Source organism: Scyliorhinus torazame, chromosome 10 (genome assembly GCF_047496885.1).
Source record: "Scyliorhinus torazame isolate Kashiwa2021f chromosome 10, sScyTor2.1, whole genome shotgun sequence".
Taxonomy (NCBI): Eukaryota; Metazoa; Chordata; class Chondrichthyes; order Carcharhiniformes; family Scyliorhinidae; genus Scyliorhinus; species Scyliorhinus torazame.
Genome location: NC_092716.1, coordinates 21835900 through 21857574, shown reverse-complemented (window position 1 = coordinate 21857574; position 21675 = coordinate 21835900). Strand labels below are relative to the sequence as shown.

General features: G+C 46.9%; 1 protein-coding gene across 2 annotated transcripts; it reads left to right on the top strand.

Annotated features, from left to right (window-relative positions):
- The first annotated feature begins 745 nt into the window (after positions 1 to 745).
- cmc2 (C-x(9)-C motif containing 2) lies at positions 746 to 20231 on the top strand. Of its 2 annotated transcripts, none has more exons than XM_072517843.1 (4): positions 746 to 794; positions 6988 to 7109; positions 13850 to 13921; positions 14693 to 20231. In XM_072517843.1, exons 2-4 carry the CDS (start codon positions 7029 to 7031, stop codon positions 14765 to 14767), a joined length of 228 nt encoding a protein of 75 aa, XP_072373944.1. In that variant the 5' UTR covers positions 746 to 794; positions 6988 to 7028; the 3' UTR covers positions 14768 to 20231. The 2 variants fall into 2 exon arrangements, with proteins under 2 accessions (XP_072373944.1, XP_072373945.1); XM_072517844.1 differs by having other exon boundaries at positions 756 to 794; positions 6952 to 7109.
- Positions 20232 to 21675: the final 1444 nt, after the last annotated feature.

Here is a 21675-nt window from a genome sequence, read left to right as displayed (position 1 = left end):
GGGTCACTCTCTGTGTGGAGTCTGCATGTTCTCCCCGTATCTGCGCGGGTTTCCTCCGGGTGCTCTGGTTTCCTCCCACAAGTCCTGAAAGACGGCTTGTCACGTGAATTGGATATTCTGAATTCCCACCCTGTGTACGGAGTGTGGCGACTCGGGGATTTTCACAGTAACTTCATTGCAGTGTTAATGTAAGCCTATTTGTGACACTAATAAAGATTATTATTACAGAAGGACTCTGGTGGCAGCCTTCTGTCCTGTAAGATGATTGTGCGTCTATGCCCCTGGGTACTCATGACCGTTGCACAGTGTAAGGTCTGGAGTGCATTGTGTATACAGGAAACTTGCTTTATTATATTTTTGCAGTTAATTGTTTGTGTTTTTATCATTTAATTGATTCCAATTCAGGAGTTAATAATTTAAGAAATTGGAGATAGATTGAGCAATACTCCACTCGCTCTCCCATTCAGTATTATAGCTGATTGATCATCCCAAATGTATAGCCACAGAGGATACAAATGCTCGCTCAGATTTTTTTATGTGTTTGATGTGCCTGTCCCTTTAAACCCTCCCTCTTGCCCACTGACAGTTCCTGCTCTACAGCCTCCGCCTCCCTTGTTCTCTGATTGGTCGAGTCCGGATACACCCGCCCCTTCCTCCCCTGCCTATTGGAGGTTTATATTTGACAGGCGTTGAAATGGGACTATCTGAATGGTCCGTTCACCTGTCAATCACAAACAAATTGTTACTTCCTGCCATGCAGTTACACAAGGTTCTGTGACACCTGAAAGCGGAAGGTGAGTTCTGTATAGGGGGCAATAATGCATTAAACTCTGGGAGTCATTTAAAAAAAAACTTGTCTTAAGCTGACTAGAAGTTGGAAATAAAATTAAACGCCGAAGTTCCAAGGCACCAGGAGTTGTGGGTGTGAGAGCAGGAATTAATTTATTTCTTCCTGTGTGACGTGCCTGAGCTCTGTCCACTGTCCCAGGAAGACTTTATTCAACAATTCACTGCTCATTTATCTCCTTGCCGTGTCCCATTTGCTTATGTGACCACAACAACTGCATTTAGCTGTGCTTCTGTGCTAGCACTCATTTCCCCCTTGAGTCAGAAGGTCATGCGGTTGTATGGCTCAAAATACATTCCAGTTCAAGGCTTGGGAGTGTGTTCCTGCCTTTTGAGTGTAATCAGGATATTGGGTGTAAATTATGCTGATTTGATGTAGTGAACCTTATGGTTAATATTTAATAAACCCAAGGATGCATAATTGTAAATTTCTATGAACCAATGCAATCAGTTGGTGTAGCAGAATGACAGACAGTTTGTATATTTACCCATCCCCATGTGCCCTTGAGAAGGTGGCGGTGAGCTGCTGCCTTGAACTGTTGCAGCCCCTATGTCATGGGTACATCCATGGTGCTGTTGGGGAGGGAGCTCCAGGATTTTTGTCCTGGTGGCCAGGAAGGAACGGCGATATGTTTCCAAGTCAGAATGGCGTGTGACTTAGAAGGGAGTTTGGAGGTGGTAGTGTTCCCATGCATCTGCTGCCCTTGTCCTCCACCGTGGTAGAGGTTGTGGATTTGACAGTCCAAGTAGTCTTGGTGAGTTACTGCAAATCATCTTGTAGATCAGTGATGGGCAACCTGCGGCCCGGTCCACTTGCGACCCATGGTCCACATGCAGCCCACCTGGTTTCTGAGAGCGACCCATGCAACATTTTGTTGACTGTTGCCCACACGTGGGGTTGCTGCATTCTGCTGATTTCCGTCTGTAATCCTTTTTCCTACCGGTGTGTCTGAAGTGATTCAGGCATAAAGCAAGAGCAAGTGAGATGCGTGCCGATTGCCCACAACGTTGACTGTGAGAGCCTCTGCGTCCAAAGTGTAAATATTTATTTTGTTTTGACCATTTGAAGTTGATGGTTCTGTTATATGAATAATTAAACGTTTTCCATAACTTTAAAAAAATATATTTTTATTCTAATATTTTACATATTTTCAACATGGGGAAGAAAAAACAAAGAACACATAAATAAACATCTTGTAGCTATGTCACGTATTCCCCCAACATACAAGCCCCCCTTTAAACGATAATAAACACAGTAGTAAACACAAAGTACCCCACCCGGGGTTGCTGCTGCTGCTGTCCAACTCCTAATGCTCCACTAGAAAGTCTAGGAATGGTTGCCACCGTCTGAAGAACCCTTGCACAGATCCTCTTAAGGCAAATTTTACCCTCTCCAATTTAATGAACCCTGCCATGTCGCTGATCCAGGCTTCCACGTTTGGGGGCCTCGCATCCTTCCACTGTAATAGAATCCTCCGCCGGGCTACCAGGGACGCAAATGCCCGAATACCGGCCTCTTTTGCCTCCTGCACTCCTGGCTCGTCCGCTACCCCAAATAGTGCCAACCCCCAGCTCAGCTTAACCCGGGTGTTTACCACCTTAGACACCGTCTTTGCAACGCCCCTCCAGAACCCATCCAGTGCTGGGCACGCCCAGAACATGTGGGCATGATTTGCTGGGCTCCCCGAACACCTCTCACACATGTCCTCCACTCCAAAAAACCGACTCAGCCTTGCCCCAGTCATGTGCAGAACCTTAAATTGTATCAGGCGAAGCCTGGCGCAAGAGAAGGAAGAATTTACCCTACCCAGGGCGCCCACCCACGTACCCTCGTCTATCTCCTCCCCCAGCTCCTCCTCCCATTTACCTTTCAGCTCCTCCACCGAGGCCTCCTCCTCCTCCTCCTCCTGCATCTCCTGGTAGATCACCAGGACCTTGCCTTCTCCAACCCCCCCCCCCCCCGAGAGCACCCTATCCTGGATCCTACGTGCTGGCAGCAGCGGAAATTCCCTCACCTGCCGTCTTACAAACGCCCTTACCTGCATGTACCTGACAGCATTTCCAGGGAGGGAGCCTGAATTTTTCCTCCAACGCCCCAAGGCTCGCAAACGTCCCATCTATAAGTAGGTCCCCCATCCTTCTAATACCTGCCCTGTGCCAGCTCAGGAACCCCCATCCATTCTCCGCGGGACAAACCGATGGTTCTCTCGGATCGGGGACCACACCGAAGCCTCTGCCTCCCCCATGTGGCGTCTCCACTGCCCCTAAATTTTGAGGGTCGCCGCCACCACTGGACTCGTGGTGTACCTTGTCGACGGGAGCGGCAGCGGTGCCGTCACCAGCACTCTCAGGCTTGTGCCCACGCAGGACGCCATCTCCAGCCTCTTCCACGCTGTCCCCTCCCCCTCCATTACCCACTTGCGTATCATCGCCACATTGGCAGCCCAGTAGTACCCACACAGATTAGGCAACGCTAGCCCTCCTCTGTCCCTGCTCCGTTCCAGAAACACCCTTCTCACCCTCGGGGTCTTTTTCGCCCATACAAACACCATAATGCTCCTGCTGACCTGCTTAGAAAAGGCCTTTAGGGATCAGGATGGGGAGGCACTGGAATATAAAAAGGAACCTCGGGAGCACCGTCATCTTCACCGACTGTACCCTACCCGCCAGGGAGAGTGGCAGCATATCCCACCTTTTAAACTCCTCCTCCATCTGCTCCACCAGCCTCGTCAAGTTGAGCTTGTGTAGGGCCCCCCAGCTCCTGGCCACCTTGATCCCCAGATACTGAAAACTCCTTTCCGCCCTCTTCAGTGGAAGCTCGTCTATCCCCCTTCCCTGGTCCCCTGGGTGTATCACGAAGAGCTCACTCTTCCCCACGTTGAGCTTATACCGGAGAAGTCCCCAAACTCCTTGAGAATCCGTATCACCTCCGGCATCCCCCCCCACCGGGTCTGCCACATACAGTAACAGGTCGTCAACCCAACTAACAAACCCCTCCCCGAACCCAAACCTCCTCAACACTTCCCACAGGTACCCCCACTCCACCCTATCGAAGGCCTTCTCCGCATTCATAGCCGCCACTATCTCCACTTCCCCCTCCACTGCAGGCACCATGATTACATTTAGGAGCCTCTGCACATTGGTGTTTAGCTGCCTTCCCTTCCCGAAACCCGTCTGGCCCTCGTGGATCACCGTGCTCCCCTCTTTATCCCTAACTCCCCCAATCCCCCTCGCCGCCTCCCGCTTCCGAAACTTGTGTGTCAGCATCCGGCTAGACTTCTCCCCGTACTCATACACCGCCCCTTGCGCTTTCCTCCACTGCACCCCTGCCTTCTTGGTAGTCAACAGGTCGAACTCGGCCTGGAGGCTTTGTTGCTCCTTGAGTAGCCCCTCCTCGGGGACCACTGCATACCTCCTATCCACCCTTATCTCCCCCACCAACCTCTCCCTCTCTCACCTCTCCTTCCCCTCCTTGTGGGCCCTAGTGGAGATTAGCTCGCCCCTAATCATCGCCTTCAGCGTCTCCAAGACCACCCCTTCCTGCACCTCCCCGTTATCGTTCACCTCTAGGTATCTTTCAATGAACCCCCAGATCCGCCCGCTCACCACCTCATCTGCCAGCAAACCCACCTCCAGACGCCACAGCGGGCGCCGGTCCCTCTCCTCCCGTAGCTCGAGCTCCACCCAGTGCGGGGCATGGTCTGAGATGGCTATGGCCGAATACCCCCCCCCCCAATTATCAAGCTCCCTGCCTCCAGGTCCAGAATCCGGCCCAACATGCGCCGCATAAATCCGGCATCGTCCCAATTCAGGGCATACACATTCACCAAGACCACCTGCAGCTTACCGCTCACCATCACGTACCGACCTCCATTGTCTGCCACGATGCTCAGCACCTCAAACGACACCTGCTTCCCCACCAAAATCGCCACCCCTCGATTCTTTGCGTCCAACCCTGAATGAAAAACCTGCTCCACCCACCCCTTTCTCAGCCTAACCTGGTCTGCCACCCTCAAATGCGTCTCCTGGAGCATGACCACATCTGCCTTCATTCCCTTCAGATGCGCGAACACATTGACCGGCCCATTCAGGCCTCTCACATTCCAAGTTATCAGCCGGATTAGGGGGCTGCCTGCACCCCCCACCCCCCCCGCCAGCCGCATGCCTGCACCAGCTCCCTTTCGCGGCCTGATCCCAGCTCCCCCACCCCAGGCCTCCTTTCTCCACCACCCCCCCCTCTCCCCTCAATGGGGCCCCCTCTTCCAACCACCGACGCCCACACTCTCACCAAACCCCCATTACGAACCATTTCACCCTACTCCACCCAGCACCCAAAAAGAAAACAGTAATCCCCTCTCGACATCCCCTCGCAACCGTCCCGCAATCCGAGTCCAACTTTCCGGCCTGGATAAAGGGGATTTTCACAGCAACTTCATTGCAGTGTTAATGGAAGCCTACTTGTGACAAAGATTATTATTAAATGTCTCCTTTTATGTCAAGAATAGTTACACTCCTGTCTCCGCAATTCAGCTCCTTTGACCATATTTGGGCTGAGGCTAAAACATTGTCAATGACTCTGTGTTATTTTGATGATGACTTCCAGGAGACTGATAGGGCAATAATATTGGCTGGACTGGATTTGTCCTATTTTTTTAGCAGGACATATCTGGGTAATTTTCTATGTTGTCTGGCAGATGCTAGTGTTGTAGCTTTAGCAAAATAGGTTTATTCATTTTTTTCTGTGATAAGTGTCTAATCTACCACCTGTGAGTAACCTAACTTTTCAAACCTTGAAAATGGTTCAGTGCGTGTTATATTTTCTAGGTATACACCTGGTAATATTGTTGTATTTTTGTTGAAATGAAAAACCTTTCAATGTCTAATGACCTCGATGTGAAGAGCCTCCTTGATGGGACACAATTAGTGAAAACTGGCCATCCTCATTATTTCGAACTGGTTTTTATATATATTTTGTAGTTTGCGGAAATTGGGGTAACTTGTGTTTAAAATTTCTCTGTCTTGTGAACTGATTCAGCCAATTTCACCTATGTTGTGTTGATGAAATGAGTGAAACCCTTTGTCCGCGATCTAAGCGGAGACTCCCAGGGTGTGCTGCTGTGCCAGGGGTGTCGTTCCTTTTGAGGTAACCTTAAACCGAGGCCATTGTCGTCTTCTCTTTTCAGGTCGATGTCTTAGGTCCAACGACACTATTTCAAAGAGCAGCGGAGTCCCTGCCTATCCCTGTCTCTATACCAGCTGCACTAAAGCAGGTTACCAGCTCAGCATCACATTGCTGTGTGGTAGCTTAACTGCTCCATTTGCTACAGTATTGTAGATGGCCGTGTTGCAGAATGTACACCGAGGGGCGGGTAACAGTGGAAACCCCCCTCGGTCTGGGCCATTAACACTCCAATGTATAAAAGAGACATGACAATGTAAATATTTAAGAAGGAATTGTAACGTAAAGAGCGATGTGTGTAATGTTATCAAAATTGAATGGAAGAAAGTCAAGGGAATGTGTAACTCTGATGGAAATGTACAGTCAAGACAATTCAAAATGTTCTGTAATGTTTATGATAGATTTTATGAATAAAGTACATTTTTTGGGGAAAAAAAGGAAAGAAGTAGTTCTTTGGCTGTAAAGTGCATTTTGGCATCCAAAGGTTGTGAAAGATGCCATATAAATTCAAAATTCTCATTGGGAATTAATGGTTGCATGAAGTGTGGCCTCCTTCTGTGCTGTAACTATTCTATAATTCTCTATCTAAATAGTTAGACCCCTTGTGACATGGCTGGCAGATCCTTTGCGACATGGCCCACAACAAGCTGGAGAAATACTTGAAGCTTGACAGGAAGTGTAAGAAATTAAAAATATTAAACATTATAATAACTGCCCAAAGTTGAATCCAGCGGAGAATACTCTGTGTGGGATGATTTATTTTCATTAAGAACAACTAAAATTCATTCAGTCATCATCCAGTCTTGCCTCACCTACGAGTAGTATTTGCTCGAGTTGGTGTAAATAGGAGCCGTTTTGCAGATAATGTAGAAGTTAGTGATTTATGGAAGTGTGTGCTGACCTGTACTTATAAATCCGACTTTCAGAGTACATTTTTCTTTCTCCTGGGTGTCTGTATTAAGGATCTACTTCCGAGTTGGCAAAGAATAAACTACAACCGAACATGCACCCGGATCTATCTCCGCATTTGCATTCGAAGGAATGCAACATTATCATTGAGCGTCTCAAACAGTGTCATAGAGAAGTAAGTATGAATTAAAATGGCGCACTTTCCTTTCTGAAATGTTGTTTTGTGTATTTTAGTGAATTCCTTGGCACCGGGCTGTTTAGCACAGGACTAAATCGCTGGCTTTGAAAGCAGACCAAGGCAGGCCAGCAGCACGGTTCGATTCCCGTAACAGCCTTCCCGAACAGGCGCTGGAATGTGGTGACTAGGGGCTTTTCACATTAACTTCATTTGAAGCCTATTTGTGACAATAAGCGATTTTTCATTTCGTTTCATTGCTGATTCCCTTTTTTGGGGAAGGTTAATTCCAGACGTTTTACTGTTGCTATTTTCTTTTAGCTTTTCTAGTCATCACACAGACGTTCTGTGTGGTGGCACTTGCAGTGTAACGTTAAGATAAGTGGACAGACATCTTTTGCTTTACCAAGTAAAGTAACACAGTTGATTTATTCACGAGACATTGGGAAACGATTGTGTGTTGTTCGGCTGGTTCAGAAATGACCGTGTACTGAAACTGCAGCCTGTCCCTGGACTTCGATGGGCAACAGTGTTAGAAAATCGGGATCCCGGGAGTCAATTAACCCTTTAGCTCCTTGTTCTCCAGTTCCAAATTGATTCAAAGTGATTTATCCTTATTGGTACAGTGGTTGTATTTTAGGGATAGCGTCTGGCAAAACGTTGCCTTTGGTGCCAAGTTAGAATCATAGAATCCCTACAGTGCAGAACGAGGCCATTCATCCCATCGAGTCTGCACTGAGACTCTAAACAAGTACCCCACCTAGGCCCACTTCCCCGCCCTATCCCCGTAACCCCACCTAACCTTTGGACACGAGGGGGCAATTTCGCATGGCCAATCCACCTAACCACATCTTTGGACTGTGGGAGGAAACCCACGCAGGCAAGGAGAAAGCATACAAACACCACACGGACAGTCACACAAGGCCGGTATTGAATCCGGGTCCCTGGCGCTGTGAGGCAGCAGTGCTTACCACCGTGCTGCACAGACACCCTCTATCTTTCTGTGCCTCTTGTATTTTATTTTCGTGTTCCCACAGAGCAAGCTGTGTGCTTTTACACTCGATGATTTCTGCTAAAGTGATTTTGTCCTTGCCTTCTGATCATTTGACTTTCCTTTATACCTCCCTAGACCAATAAATCATTGGGTCAACAAAAGCTTAAATCATCATTTCCCATTTTGTAACCTGTCAACTATCCTTAACCAGTGTCTATTCGTAACAGGAATAAAAATAAATGTTTTTTTTTTGTGTTCGATTGTTTTATTTATTGTGTCAATAAATAATTGTTTGGTATACAGAATTTGAGTATTGCTGAAAACAGAGACTTGCAAAACGAAACAACAATTTATTCTGTGTGAAATGAGAGTGCCAATTAGTTGGCAAGTGGACTCTGATTGGCATTGTTGTTGCCATGGTGAATGCAGCAGAGAACAATTCACTATTGACCACCAAGCTTTTTGTTTCAAATTCAAACCAGGCTTATCTACTGATTGGCCAAGGCATTGCCATGGGTGATGAGCCAGGGAATGGATGTTCCCCAAGCTTATGTCGATTTGTAAAAGGTGTAATATGTGGACATCTGTCTGCAAAGGGCAGGGCACTGTGTGAATACATGCAGCTTCCAGCTGTGAGCCTGACAATTTTAAATTGGTTTTCAGTGTAATTCTTAGCACCATGTTGGAAACTGAGTTTTTGCAAGCACGGGCTGATTGGGAACGGTCTATAGTTTGCCCGTTGCGAGCAGCCAAAGTGCTGCACAGTTTGATGCAATCTTCCAGACTTTGGATGCGATCTGCCAGTCTTTGGGACGTACGACCTACATACCTGGCACATACCTGGATACATCACACTGGCACTGAAATTCATATGCCGCATTACACAATTATATGATGGACAGAACGTCTTTTGGCTTGATGGTAGCATACTGTTAGCGGAGAAATACCACTTGCGTTGCTACTGCATAGTAACAGTGTGAAATGGCCAGCTTCACCTGTTGCTCAAACATTTGAGAGACCTTGCCTTTCCATTACACCTTGGGGAGCAGCCATTCCCTGGTTTGATCCCCATTTGATCGACATGCCTGGCTTGAACTTGAAACAAAAAAAACTTGGCAGTCAACAGTTAATGGTTCTCTGCTGCATTCACTGACAATGCCTCTACCAATCTGAGTCCACTCGCCAACTAATCAGCACTCTTCTCATGCTGTATAAATTGTTGTTCCTTTTACTGTTGCAGGTGAAAAGCCTTGCATGTCTTTTTTTTTTCACCGAGTTATATCAGCGGTGTGCTGAAAAGACACTTGGGCAAATTGATTTTATATTTTGACTCTGTGTCACCTCTGCTGGTTATTTTTGTTTTTATTTCAAAGATGTGTTATCTCTGCTTAAAAAGACATCATGTGGAGATGCCGGCGTTGGACTGGGGTGAGCACAGTAAGAAGTCTTACAACACCAGGTTAAGTCCAACAGGTTTGTTTCGATGTCACTAGCTTTCAGAGCGCTGCTCCTTCCTCGGGTGAATGAAGAGGTATGTTCCAGAAACACATATATAGACAAATTCAGAGATGCCAAACAATGCTTGGAATGCGACCATTAGCAGGTGATTAAATCTTTACAGATCCAGAGATGGGGTGACCCCAGGTTAAAGAGGTGTGAATTGCATCAAGCCAGGACAGTTGGTAGGATTTCGCAGGCCAGATGGTGGGGGATGAATGTAATGCGACATGAATCCCAGGTCCCGGTTGAGGCCGCACTCGTGTGCGGAACTTGGCTACAAGTTTCTGCTCGGCGATTCTGCGTTGTCGCGCGTCCTGAAGGCCGCCTTGGAGATCGCTTACCCGGAGATCAGAGGCTGAATGCCCTTGACTGCTGAAGTGTTCCCCGACTGGAAGGGAACATTCCTGCCTGGTGATTATTGCGCGATGTCCGTTCATTCGTTGTCGCAGCGTCTGCATGGTCTCGCCAATGTACCACGCTTCGGGACATCCTTTCCTGCAGCGTATGAGGTAGACAACGTTGGCCAAGTCGCACGAGTATGTGCGACTCGGCCAACGTTGTCTACCTCATACGCTGCAGGAAAGGATGTCCCGAAGCGTGGTACATTGGCGAGACCATGCAGACGCTGCGACAACGAATGAACGGACATCGCGCAACAATCACCAGGCAGGAATGTGCCCTTCCAGTCGGGGAACACTTCAGCAATCAAGGGCATTCAGCCTCTGATCTCCGGGTAAGCGATCTCCAAGGCGGCCTTCAGGACGCGCGACAACGCAGAATCGCCGAGTAGAAACTTATAGCCAAGTTCCGCACACATGAGTGCAGCCTCAACCGGGACCTGGGATTCATGTCGCATTACATTCATCCCCCACCATCTGGCCTGCGAAATCCTACCAACTGTCCTGGCTTGATGCAATTCACACCTCTTTAACCTGGGGTCACCCCATCTCTGGATCTGTAAAGATTTAATCACCTGCTAATGGTCGCATTCCAAGCATTGTTTGGCATCTTTGAATTTGTCTATATATGTGTTTCTAGAACATACCTCTTCATTCACCGGAGGAAGGAGCAGCGCTCCGAAAGCTAGTGACATCGAAACAAACCTGTTGGACTTTAACCTGGTGTTGTAAGACTTCTTACTGTAAAAAGACATCCTGTGACGGTTGAGGCCCTGTTCAGAATTTTATTTCTTTTTGTCCATAGGATGTGGATGTCATGGGCAAGTCTAGCATTTATTGTTCTTGAGAAGGTGGTGGTGAGCTGCCTTCTTGAACCACTGCGCTCCATTTGACATGTGTAGATACTTGGTACAAATGAGTAGCTTGTTATGCCAACTCTGAGGGGCATTTGAGAGTCAAACATGTTGTTGTGGGTGAAAGAGCATTCGGAACATGTTGATAATCAGCTCAGGGATCCTTCCACCACTTCTTCTCTCACTATTTCCCAAAGGATTGTAGCCGTGCAGGTGCAGTGAAAAAGAAATTGCTGTGGGTGGGTCTGTCGTCACATGTAGGCCAGATTGGGTAAGGATAGCAAATCTCTTGCCCTAAAAGGGCAACAGTGAACCAGATACGGTTTTCCAACAATCAATGATAGGTGCCATTACTAGGACTAGCTTCTAATTTCAGATGTATTAATCAGCTGTCATGGTGGGATTTGAACCTGTGTCCTCAGAAGATTAGCCTGGGCCTCTAGATTACTGCTCCATTGAGATCACCACTATGCTTCTGTCTCCAGTGGAACTGGACCTACTGTCTGTCAGAGAGAGGTAACGGGGACAGCAGCATGAGATCGGGAAGTCCCTAGCGTTGGACCAGCACGGTAGGTGGTGGAGTTCGATTCAGTTGTCTCGCCCTTGGAATAGGAAAAGGAGAGCGTTTCAGCAGCTTTCCTCGCGACTGAGCAGCCCTCTTTAGGATCTACTCTGCTCACCCCGCCTGGGGAAAGAGGCTCGAAAAGGTGCCTCAAAAATAGTCTGTTCCACCCCCAGCCTGGCTGGTAACCCGCATCCAGCAGCTCACCTACCTGTGGTCTGAAAATCCAATTCTATTTCGGAACCTGGAATGTACGAGCCCTCATGGGTAACGAGCAAAACAATCGAGAACTGCCCTTGTTGCCTGTAAACGCAAGCACTTCAACATTGACGTCGGTGTCAACATGACAACAGACCCGAAGACCTGGCAAATGGGTTCTAAGGGAGGAAGGCGGTGGTTACACCTTATTCAGGCAGGGGAGGAAATTCTGAGGATCAGCTCTGGACACATGGAATTGAATTCGCCATCAAGAACAAACTCGCCAACCAACTCTCGGAGCTCCCTGTCTGCATCAATGGGCCCCCCCCCCCAGAGGAAATAGTTTCTCTGCATCCATCCAATTTGTGATGACACACTGGGCTCGTGTGCGGTCAATACCAGCCCCTCCCCCCCCCCCCATTGGTCATGAAATATGCAGCAAACGTAACTACTATTTACTAATTCCCCTAATCCCCCACTTTTAACTGTTTCAGACGGTTGTTTGTAGCACAGCTGTGCGCTCTCATTCACCAATGGAGTGTCCATGACCCAGCTGGGGGAGAGAATTCCAAAGATCCACAACCTCTCTTTTTTTCCAAGTGAAAACTTTTCTCCTCCTCGCACACTGACCCCGTGTTTTACATTTTCTGACCAGCGGAAATGAAAATGGGAACAATCTCCCAGCGTATACCCTGTCGAGCCCCTTGAGAATCTTGGATGTTTCGATCTGAGATCACCTCTCTATACCCCAGAGAATAGGGACCCAAGTTGCTCAGCCTCTTATCGTAGGGCAAAAAAACCCTCATCCCAGGGACCTATATAGTGAACTTTTGCTATTTTTTATTCGTTCTTGAGACATGGGCGTCACTGGCTGTGCCAGAACTTATTACCCACCCGTAATTGCCCTTGAGGAGGCAGTTAAGAGTCACCCACATTGCTGTGGGTCTGGAGTCGCATGTAGGACAGATTTCCTTCCCTAAAGGGCATTAGTGAACCAGATGGGTTTTTACAACAATTGGCAATGGTTACATGGTCATTACTAGACTTTTACTTCCATACTTTTATTGAATTGAAATTTCACCATCTGCAGTGGTGGGATTTGAACCTGGGACCCCAGAGCGTTACTCTGGGTCTCTGGTTAACTAGTCCGATGACAATACCAATGTGCCACCATCTCCCCTTCTACCCCCTCCCATGCAAATATATCCTTTCTTTAAATGTGGAGACAAAAACGGCACACAGTATCCCAGATGCAATCTCACCAAAACTTTCTACATTTGCAGCAAGACTTCTTCATTACTATCCTCTCAAACCCCCTTGCAGTAAAGGCCAATATGCCATTTGCCTTCCTAATTGTTGGCTGTACTTAATAATAATCTTTATTAGTGTCACAAGTAGGCTTACGTTTTCACTGCAATGAAGTTACTGTGAAAATCCCCTAGTCGCCACACTCCGGCGCCGGTTCGGGTACACAGAGGGAGAATTCAGAATGTCTAATTCACCTGACAAACACGTCTTTCGGGACTTGTGGGAGGAAACTGGAGCACCCGGAGGGAACCCACGCAGACACTGGGAGAACGTGCAGACTCCACACAGACAGTGGCCCAAGCCGGGAATCGAACCTGGGACCCTGGCACTGTGAGCAACAGTGCTAACCACTGTGCTGCCAGATGCATGCTAACTTTCTGCACTTCTCGTGTGGGCACGCTCGAGTCTCTTTAATAATTTTACATTTCCCACCTTTTTAACCTTCTTACAACCAAAGCGACTAACTTCGCACTTCCCTGCATTATACTCTCTTTTGTTTTTTAAAATATAAATTTTAGAGTATCCAATTTTTTTTTTTTTTCCAATTGAAGGGCAACTTGGCGTGACCAATCCACCTACCCTGCACATCATCTTGGGTTGTGGGGGTGAGACCCACGCAGACACTGGGAGAATGTGCAAACTCCTCGGAGCCTCCCACAGTGCAAAGGATGTGCAGGTTAGGTGGATTGGCCATGGTCAATGCATGTGATTATGGGGATAGAGCAGGGCAGTGGGCCCAGGGAGGGCGCTCTTTCGGAGGGTCGGTGCAGACTCGATGGGCCGAATGGCCTCCTTCTGCACTGCAGGGATTCTACAGATTTCGTTCAAAAGCATCCACTTAGATTTTGACCCCATTTTTAACATTTTCACACCGCTAGTGTGACCAATGCTGTAACTGGCTGCGTATCTTCTCATTTCGTCAACAGCACACGTTCCTGAAGTTTCTGGGAAAGTGTAATGATCTTGATCGAGAGATGAGACGTTGCTTAGAAATGGAGGTAAGCTGGTCTTCAAAGTTGTAGGTTTTGCTGTTGGTACCGCTTTGTTTTTTTCCCCCTCCAACACAGTGGTCCTCTTTCAGGCACCCTGCACCCCCCGGGAAAGAAATGTTATTCCAGCTTCTGCCTTGCCCCGTGGTCTGTAAATGGAAAACTCCCTCTCTTGACAGCACCTGTAAACTGCAACTTTTGCTTGTTTGCCTATACATTTGTGTATTTTATTACAAACATATATCAAAACCGGTTACAGCAAATAAGCACCCCGGGAAACATACTTTTGTTTACCTATACATGACGGTGGGCGTATCTGTTGTTCTGTCTGCCCAACGTCTCGCAGAGTGATGTTGCTCAGCCGCATCCATCGGGACTTCCCATCCTGCAGGGAACGAGAGGAGGGGGTTGCGAGCTCCAAACAGCAATAGATGCAGTGGAGCTCGGACTGATTTCTGACCGCTACGAGGCCCCTTTTTAACTGGTCCTTGAACTGAGTGGTTTGCTAGGCCGTTTGGAAAAAGAGTCACATGCAGGCCAGACCAGGTAAGAACTGGCTGACCATTCCCCCTGCAGCAAATCAGGCGGGTTTTTAACTCCAACCTTTTAAATTCTGATTTCTACTGGTCCCCTGAGCAGTACCCCGGGCCTCTGAATTACTAATCCAGTGGCATTACCACTACGCCACCACCTCTGCAGGAGTATCTCGGTTGCTGGATCCGTCTCGTTTACTCTGTTTAAACCTCCTAAAGTTTGCTCTTCTTTCCCCTTGTCCAACAGTTGAAAACTAAGAGAGCCAAAAGCAGGGAACACGCAGAAAGGATGCAACGGCGATTGAATTCTTCGTCCGAGTAACCTCCTCGACCAAGCGGTGCACCCAGACTCAACGGGGCTGTGAGCCTATCTCTCAAACCTGGCTGAGACAGTCTGGACATTTACAAAACTCGATACCAGTTGTTTTGCTCTTTGCATTTCTTCGTGGGTGAATATTTTCTATTGTTCAATATTTATGCTCTGGTTTGACATCTGTTAAGTGGATGGTTACCAAACCTGTGATGTTTAAACCCCTGCATGTTTTGTTCTGCTCCAGTGGAATGTGTTAATTTCTCTTAAGCCAGAAGTGGGCTCTGGTAACCAGACTGAACCACAGCTGGTCATAGAGCATTCTTATACCGACACCTGCTGGCCATTAAGTGTGTTGCAGTGGAATTGAGATATTGAAATTTGATACTTAAATTTGAGTAACTCTGCACTGATGGTGATCATCATGGTTGGTTGAAGATTTGACAGTTTTAAAAGTTAACAGTTTTGGAGGTTTCAACAAGAATAAAATTCACCTTTTATTTTTCGTTTCAAACAAAAATCTATTTTGCAAACTGGACCAGTGCAATATTTACACCACAGTATGGAGGTTGTAGGAACAGCAAGTGACCATTCAGTCCCTGAAGATTGTATCTAAAAACTGTCTAATTTCTGTCCCTTAATGCCCCTGCCTAACAAGAATCTTCTCATAGTTAATTTTGAAATTCTCAAATGAACTCCTGTCTGAACAGTAAGGGACAATGTTGCAGGTTTCTGCTGAGTGCAGTGATGATAGATTTCCAATAGTAAGATCACTTCTCCCCCCCCCCCCCCCCCCCCCCAATTGTCCTTGTGCACGGGCCAGAATTTTTTGCCCATTCCTAATTGCCCCGAGAACTTATCAAATCCTCCAATCTTCTTTATTTAGCTTGCAGTTTATTTCTTTTCTTGCATTCAACGGAACCTCCACCTCTATAATTCCCCACTCGTGACAGGTTCGAGAATGAGGGGGCATGGGTTTAAAGTGATTTGCAAATGTGAGGTGAGAGAAAAACCTTTCCACAAGACGCGTGGGTCGAGTCTGCAATGCGCTGCCCTGGAAGTGTGGTGGGAGGCAGGTTCAATCGAGGCCATTTGAAGGCAACGTGCAGGGGTAGGGGGAAAAGGGCAGGGGAATGGCACGGAGTCATAAAGCTCGTGAGCCTGTGCAGACACGGTGGGCTGAATGGCCCCCTTCTGAGCCGTAACAATTTTGTGATACATGCTCTTCATGAACCCCTTTTGGCTCTGGCAACTAAAATGATGGTTCAGTTTCTTTTTGGAAAGCGCGAGCCCCACAGGATGAGTTCCTGGTGGAGGATATTTGCTCTCTTTAGCAAGGGTGTGAGCTGAGAGAGAGGGTGAACTGGCTCCCATTTACTCGACCTCCCCCATTTGATCACAATAAAGGTTTGAGTTTCTTTTTCATAAAGCTATGCATGTTCCAAATCCGAATGTATTTATCAATTTAAGCTAATAAGGAGCCACGCTTTCCCTGAGTTAAAGAGCAAATTTATTATCCACTGAATCCCAATAAAAATGTGATGCCCTGCGTTCGGCCCTCCTGCAGTCATTAGGACCTACCTACCTACTTACTGCTGGTCTGGGTTAGCTGGTTTCCTCGATGTGGTCCGATGTAGATGATGATGGTGGCACAGTGGTCACCTCCTGCACTGTGGGGATTTTGTGGATTCTGTATTGCGATTATTGCAAGACCTTGGTTCGCTGGTAAGCTTCTGCAGTTGGCTTCTTGACCTGGGTGAAGCTTTTATTCCAGAGAGTCTTCAACTGGGGAAGCAGGCGGTCTCGATACTGCCTGTGTCCCTTGCAATCTTCTCCACTGGCAGCCCCGCCTGGCCTTGAAATACTTCACCCCTTGTGTATTTCCAAGAAGTTTTGGGTGGACCCATTTGTGGCAAATATTGTTTCAATTCCCAGTACTTTACATTTTCAATGCCTTCTCTGAGACAGTTGTGTGTTTCAGTGGATGTCTGGATTATCGGAAATGCCTCTTCTCTCTTCTCGCTCCCCTGGGGGGATTTATTGGTTTCTCACCTTCGCTCCGATACGTGGTCTTACGTTTTTATGCAGTTTTCTCTGTCCTCCGTTCAAATCGCCAAATGTCCGGTCAGGTGAAAGCTGAAAAATCAAACTTTCAAAAATGAAGGGCCACCCCTTGTAACAGCCCATTTAACATTGAGCCTCAAGCATGCTATCGTCGTGTTCAGGCAAGAAGCAGACCGTGGAGCTGGTTACTGTGAATGAACCTCTATTTGCACGAGGAATGTGACATAGGACAGCCTGGTAGCACAGTGGTTAGCACAGTTGCTTCACAGCTCCAGGGTCCCAGGTTCGATTCCCGGCTTGGGTCACTGTCAGTGCCGCATCTGCACGTTCTCCCCGTGTGTGCGCGGGTTTCCTCCGGGTGCTCCGGTTTCCTCCCACAGTCCAGAGATGTGCAGGTTCGGTGGATTGGCCATGCTAAATTGCTCCTTTGTGTCCAGAAAGGTTGGGTGGAGTTACTGGGTTACGGGCATAGGGTGTGGGCTTGGATAGAATGCTCTTTCCAAGGGCAGGCGCAGACCTGATGGGCCGAATGGCCTCCTTCTGCACTGTAAATTCTATGATTCTATGACATCTTTATCAATCTCCAGCTATTGCTGGCCCCCTATCCAGCCCCCACGCGCCCCCTCCCCCCCCCCCCCCCCACTACTGTCTAAATCTGACCCCATTCTCTCTAGCTTTGACAAAGAGACATCTAGACTCAAAACGTCGTGGGCCGAAGGGCCTGTACTGCGCTGTATTGTTCTATGTTCTATGTTAGCTCCGTTCTCTCTCCATAGATGCTGTCAGACTGCTGAGATTATCCAGTATTTTCTGCTTTTGATTTAGATGGAAATGTTGCATTCTTTCACCCAACTTTAATTTTTAACGGGTTTGGTTACCGGTTATGGGAATCTAGACCGGATCACCCGATTCATTGCTGCAACTGTAATGTTCCATAACTTGATTAAGGTGGTTGACTAGTGGGGATTATGGGTATTTTCCCCCTCCTAGCAAAGCCAGGGTGATTGATGCCAATTAACGTTCCTACGACTGACACCCGATAGCTCAGGCAGGACCAAGAACCGAAACTAGGCTTGGCAGAGCTTGTCCTGAATCAAATGTTTTGAGGTTTTATTGATAATTAAAAAAAAAAAGAATCAAAATAGAATAAAGTCTCAGCGTGTTTTATTTTTAAAAAAGCCATGTGCATTGTGAAGTTTGCACATGCTGCACATTGTTTAGAAAGGTATTTCTCAGGTCATTCAACACCTGTAGAATTAGGTCAGTTTGCAGAGGTTTCAATTTTCCTTTATTTTTGGAGCCGGACATTCTTTACGTCTCCTGTATCAATGAAGAACAGACTTTCATCTGTCTTTTCAGACTGAAGGCAGTGCTCCGTCTTCTCCAGCAGCCGCACGTCCTCCATTCGAACCTTCTTAAGGGCATCAATTTTGTTTGACGAAATCATGGGTTTACTGCACAATGCAGTACCATAGGTTCCTTCGCAAATTCTTTTCCGCACATCTTACCCCTTCCCAGCTAAAACACGGATGTTTAGTGTTCTTGCATGGACCACGGAAAACAAGTTCAGTGAACGCACTGTCGGGTTTACGAATGGGCATCTGGATCGGGCAGCAATGGGGACATTGTTCTGGTCTACTTTGTATGCAGAGGCCAACCCAAGTTGAGATGTTTGTGAAGGGAGTTGGTGAGTTCTTGGTGGGGAGCGGGGGGGGCTGGTTTGCCCACTCATGACTGTGTGGTACTTTGGCATCATTCGTAGTTCGATTCCCTCGACTCATAGTCATTACAGCACAGAAGAATACCATTCGGTCCATCGAGTCCATGCTGGCTCCCTACAGAGCAATGCACTCGGTTCCTTTTCCCTGCTCTATTGCACTCTGTTTATTACCCTCAAAAGCCCATCCAATTTCTATTTGAAATATTTCATTGTCTCAGCTTCCACTATCCTCAATTGGTCATCACCACTCATTGGGTAAACAAGTTCTTCCTCACGTCCCTCTTAAAACTTTGCCTAAACCATAAATTTGTGTCCCCTAGTCCTTGTACGATCAGCCAATGGGCACAGAATTTGTTTGTCTACGTTATCATTCCCAATGATGCTTTCGCGGCAGATGTATTTGCGTCGGATAGATTGTTGGGGACCTGATCAAGTTAATTTTTCCCCCGTGTTGGTTCTCACAACCGGCTGCAGTCCTGATCTGGCAAATACGTCCTTCGGGATTCAGTCAGCTGCATCAGTAGCAGCGCTGCTGTTAGGAAATAGAGATAGTATTTTTATTTGTGGGTGTTACAAATGGGTAATTGCTTTTAAGTTTTAGCTTTTTAAGTTCAATTTAGATTTCTGTATTTGTGTTAAGGGGAAACCTGCACGTCTGTGGTTTGTATAGCCCGCATTTTTAATGAGGTTTTACGACCCTTGAAGCGGTTTAGGGAAGTTAAAACAGAGCAGAAAAACCGTGCTGGTGCCTAGCAACAGGAGGCCCACAGAAGCAGACATTGAAATCCCGGAGGTGGAACCTTGTTGAAGATGTCCAAGTGAAAGCCTAGTTTGGGGATGATTCCAAGGCGCATTATTCGAGAGCGGAGATTGGAAACCCTTGTGTGAAAGACCAGAGTTCCAATGAGACCGATTGTGGTGTGGCAGTAGTGATGAGAGATCCATAGAATCTGCTGTGGACGGCATTGGTCACTTAGCTTGCTGAACGTGGTGTGTCTGACCACCGATCGCCTGTTGGTTTACTAAATTGATACTTCTGTGAATGTAAGATATATTTTATAACTTGTGTTACCCTTATGAATCTGTATTTATTTATAAAGGTATAGTTGTGGGTGAAGGAATAGATTAATAAAGTTGATCATCTTCAATTGTCATGGGAGTGTCCCTTTAAGAAATGTTTTTGTCTTATCACATGGCTTCAGTGATGTCATTATGTGGGTGGAGCTGGGCTGTGGCTCAAATGAGTTTTTTTACTTTTCGTTTTTGAGTTGAGAGCTGGCTGTGGCGCTGAGATTTACTTTCGTTTTGAGTTTGACCTGGTTTTGTACTGCACAGGTTGAAAAGAAGTGTCTCTCTATCTTCATTTTAAAAGCTGTTTCCAGACAACTTGATAAATTAAAAAGAGAGAACTGGAAGGAATTCAAACCTGCTGATTGGGAAATGAAACCAGAGTATCAAGTTCTATACCAGTAAGAGTGCTGTAAGCTGGGCCACACCTTTGAAAAGAGGGTTCTGGTTGTTACTTGCATCTTGTTATTAAATTGGAACAGTTAAAGAAGATTCATTAAGGGTTATACATAGATTACTGTGTGGGGTATTTATGTTTGTAGTTGATAAAAATGCTTACTGTGTGTGTTTATAAAAATGTTAACTAAATTATGCAGAATAAAGCTTGTTCTTTGATTACGAGTACCTAAGACCTCTGAATAACACCTGAAAGGCAGGGTCTTGTGCTCATCGTAACCAAAATCTATAAACGGTTGTAGGTCAGGTGAATTCCATGATATACTTTGGAGTTTTCTAAACCCTGGTCCATAACAAAATAAATGTTTTTTTTTGTCAAAGGTTCATCGGCACACTGAATCTCTGTTCAGTAGCCACTCTCCATAATTGCCGAACGAATAATAAAAGTTGGATCTATCAGGCCTAGTTTCACCTGAGGATGCGACTTGTCCTGTAGTAACACCAGCTGGGACTGTAACACTACCAAACCACTTTTGGGGTGAGCACGTTGAAGTCTTCCACCCAGAGAACAATCTGGTGCCCTTGCTATCCTCGATGATCTTTCCAAGTGGTGTTCAACACGGAAGAGTGGAATGCATTAGCTGAGGGAGTGCAGTAAATGGTAATCAGCAAGAGATTTCCTTACTCATGCTTGATCTAATGCCATGAGATTTCATGTGGTCCCAAACCTATGCCTAGGGTAACTCCCTCAATGGGGGAGTTTAGTTTTGGGGTTGGAGACCCTGGCCTGACAGACCATCTTGTGAAGCACAGTGCAAGGCCTGCACTTTGATAGGATGGATGCCAGCCTAACTTGCGGCCCTCCTCATGAATGGCCACTGACCCCATGGAGGGAATAGGTGGACATTCCCAGCCAATGGCGGCACAGTGGTTAGCACTGTTGCCTCATGGCGTCAGGGACATGCATTTGATTCAGACCTTGGGTGTCTGCCTGTCTGTGGGGAGTTTCCACATTCTCCGCATTTCTGTGTGGGTTTCCTCCGGGTGCTCCGGTTTCCTCCCACAGTCCAAAGTTGTGCAGTTTAAGTGGATTGGCAATACTAAATTGCCCTTAGGGTGGGGTTGCAGGAATAGGACTGGGTAAGATGGTCATGCGTAGGGCCAGTGCAGACTCGATGGGCCGAATGGCTCCTTCTGCACTGTCTGGATTCTATGATTATATACACTTATTTTCTGAAAATTACCCCTTTTTAAAATGTTTAACAATGCAACTTTGTTAATATTTGTAGTTTCCTTCCTTGATTTAAGCACAGTATATGTAAAATTAATTAATTTATTTTATTGAACCCCCTTCCCCCATCCCAATCAATAACCCTGCCTAATCTTTTCAGGTATAGCTAGCCAGTTAATGTAATATCCAACTTAACATATGCAGCGCTCCCACAGAAAATCCTTTGGGCTTCAGACGAAGATTGGAATATAGTCCCAAAGAGGTTTTCATTCCCGTCTTCTTTTTAAATGGCTCCATTCTGCATTGCACACATTTCCAAAACCTTGGCCTGCCTTCTGCATATAAAGTAGACCAGGACAATGTCCCCATTGCTGCCCGATCCAGATGCCCATTAGTAAACTCGACAGTGCGTTCAGTGAACTTGTTTTCCGTGGTCTATAC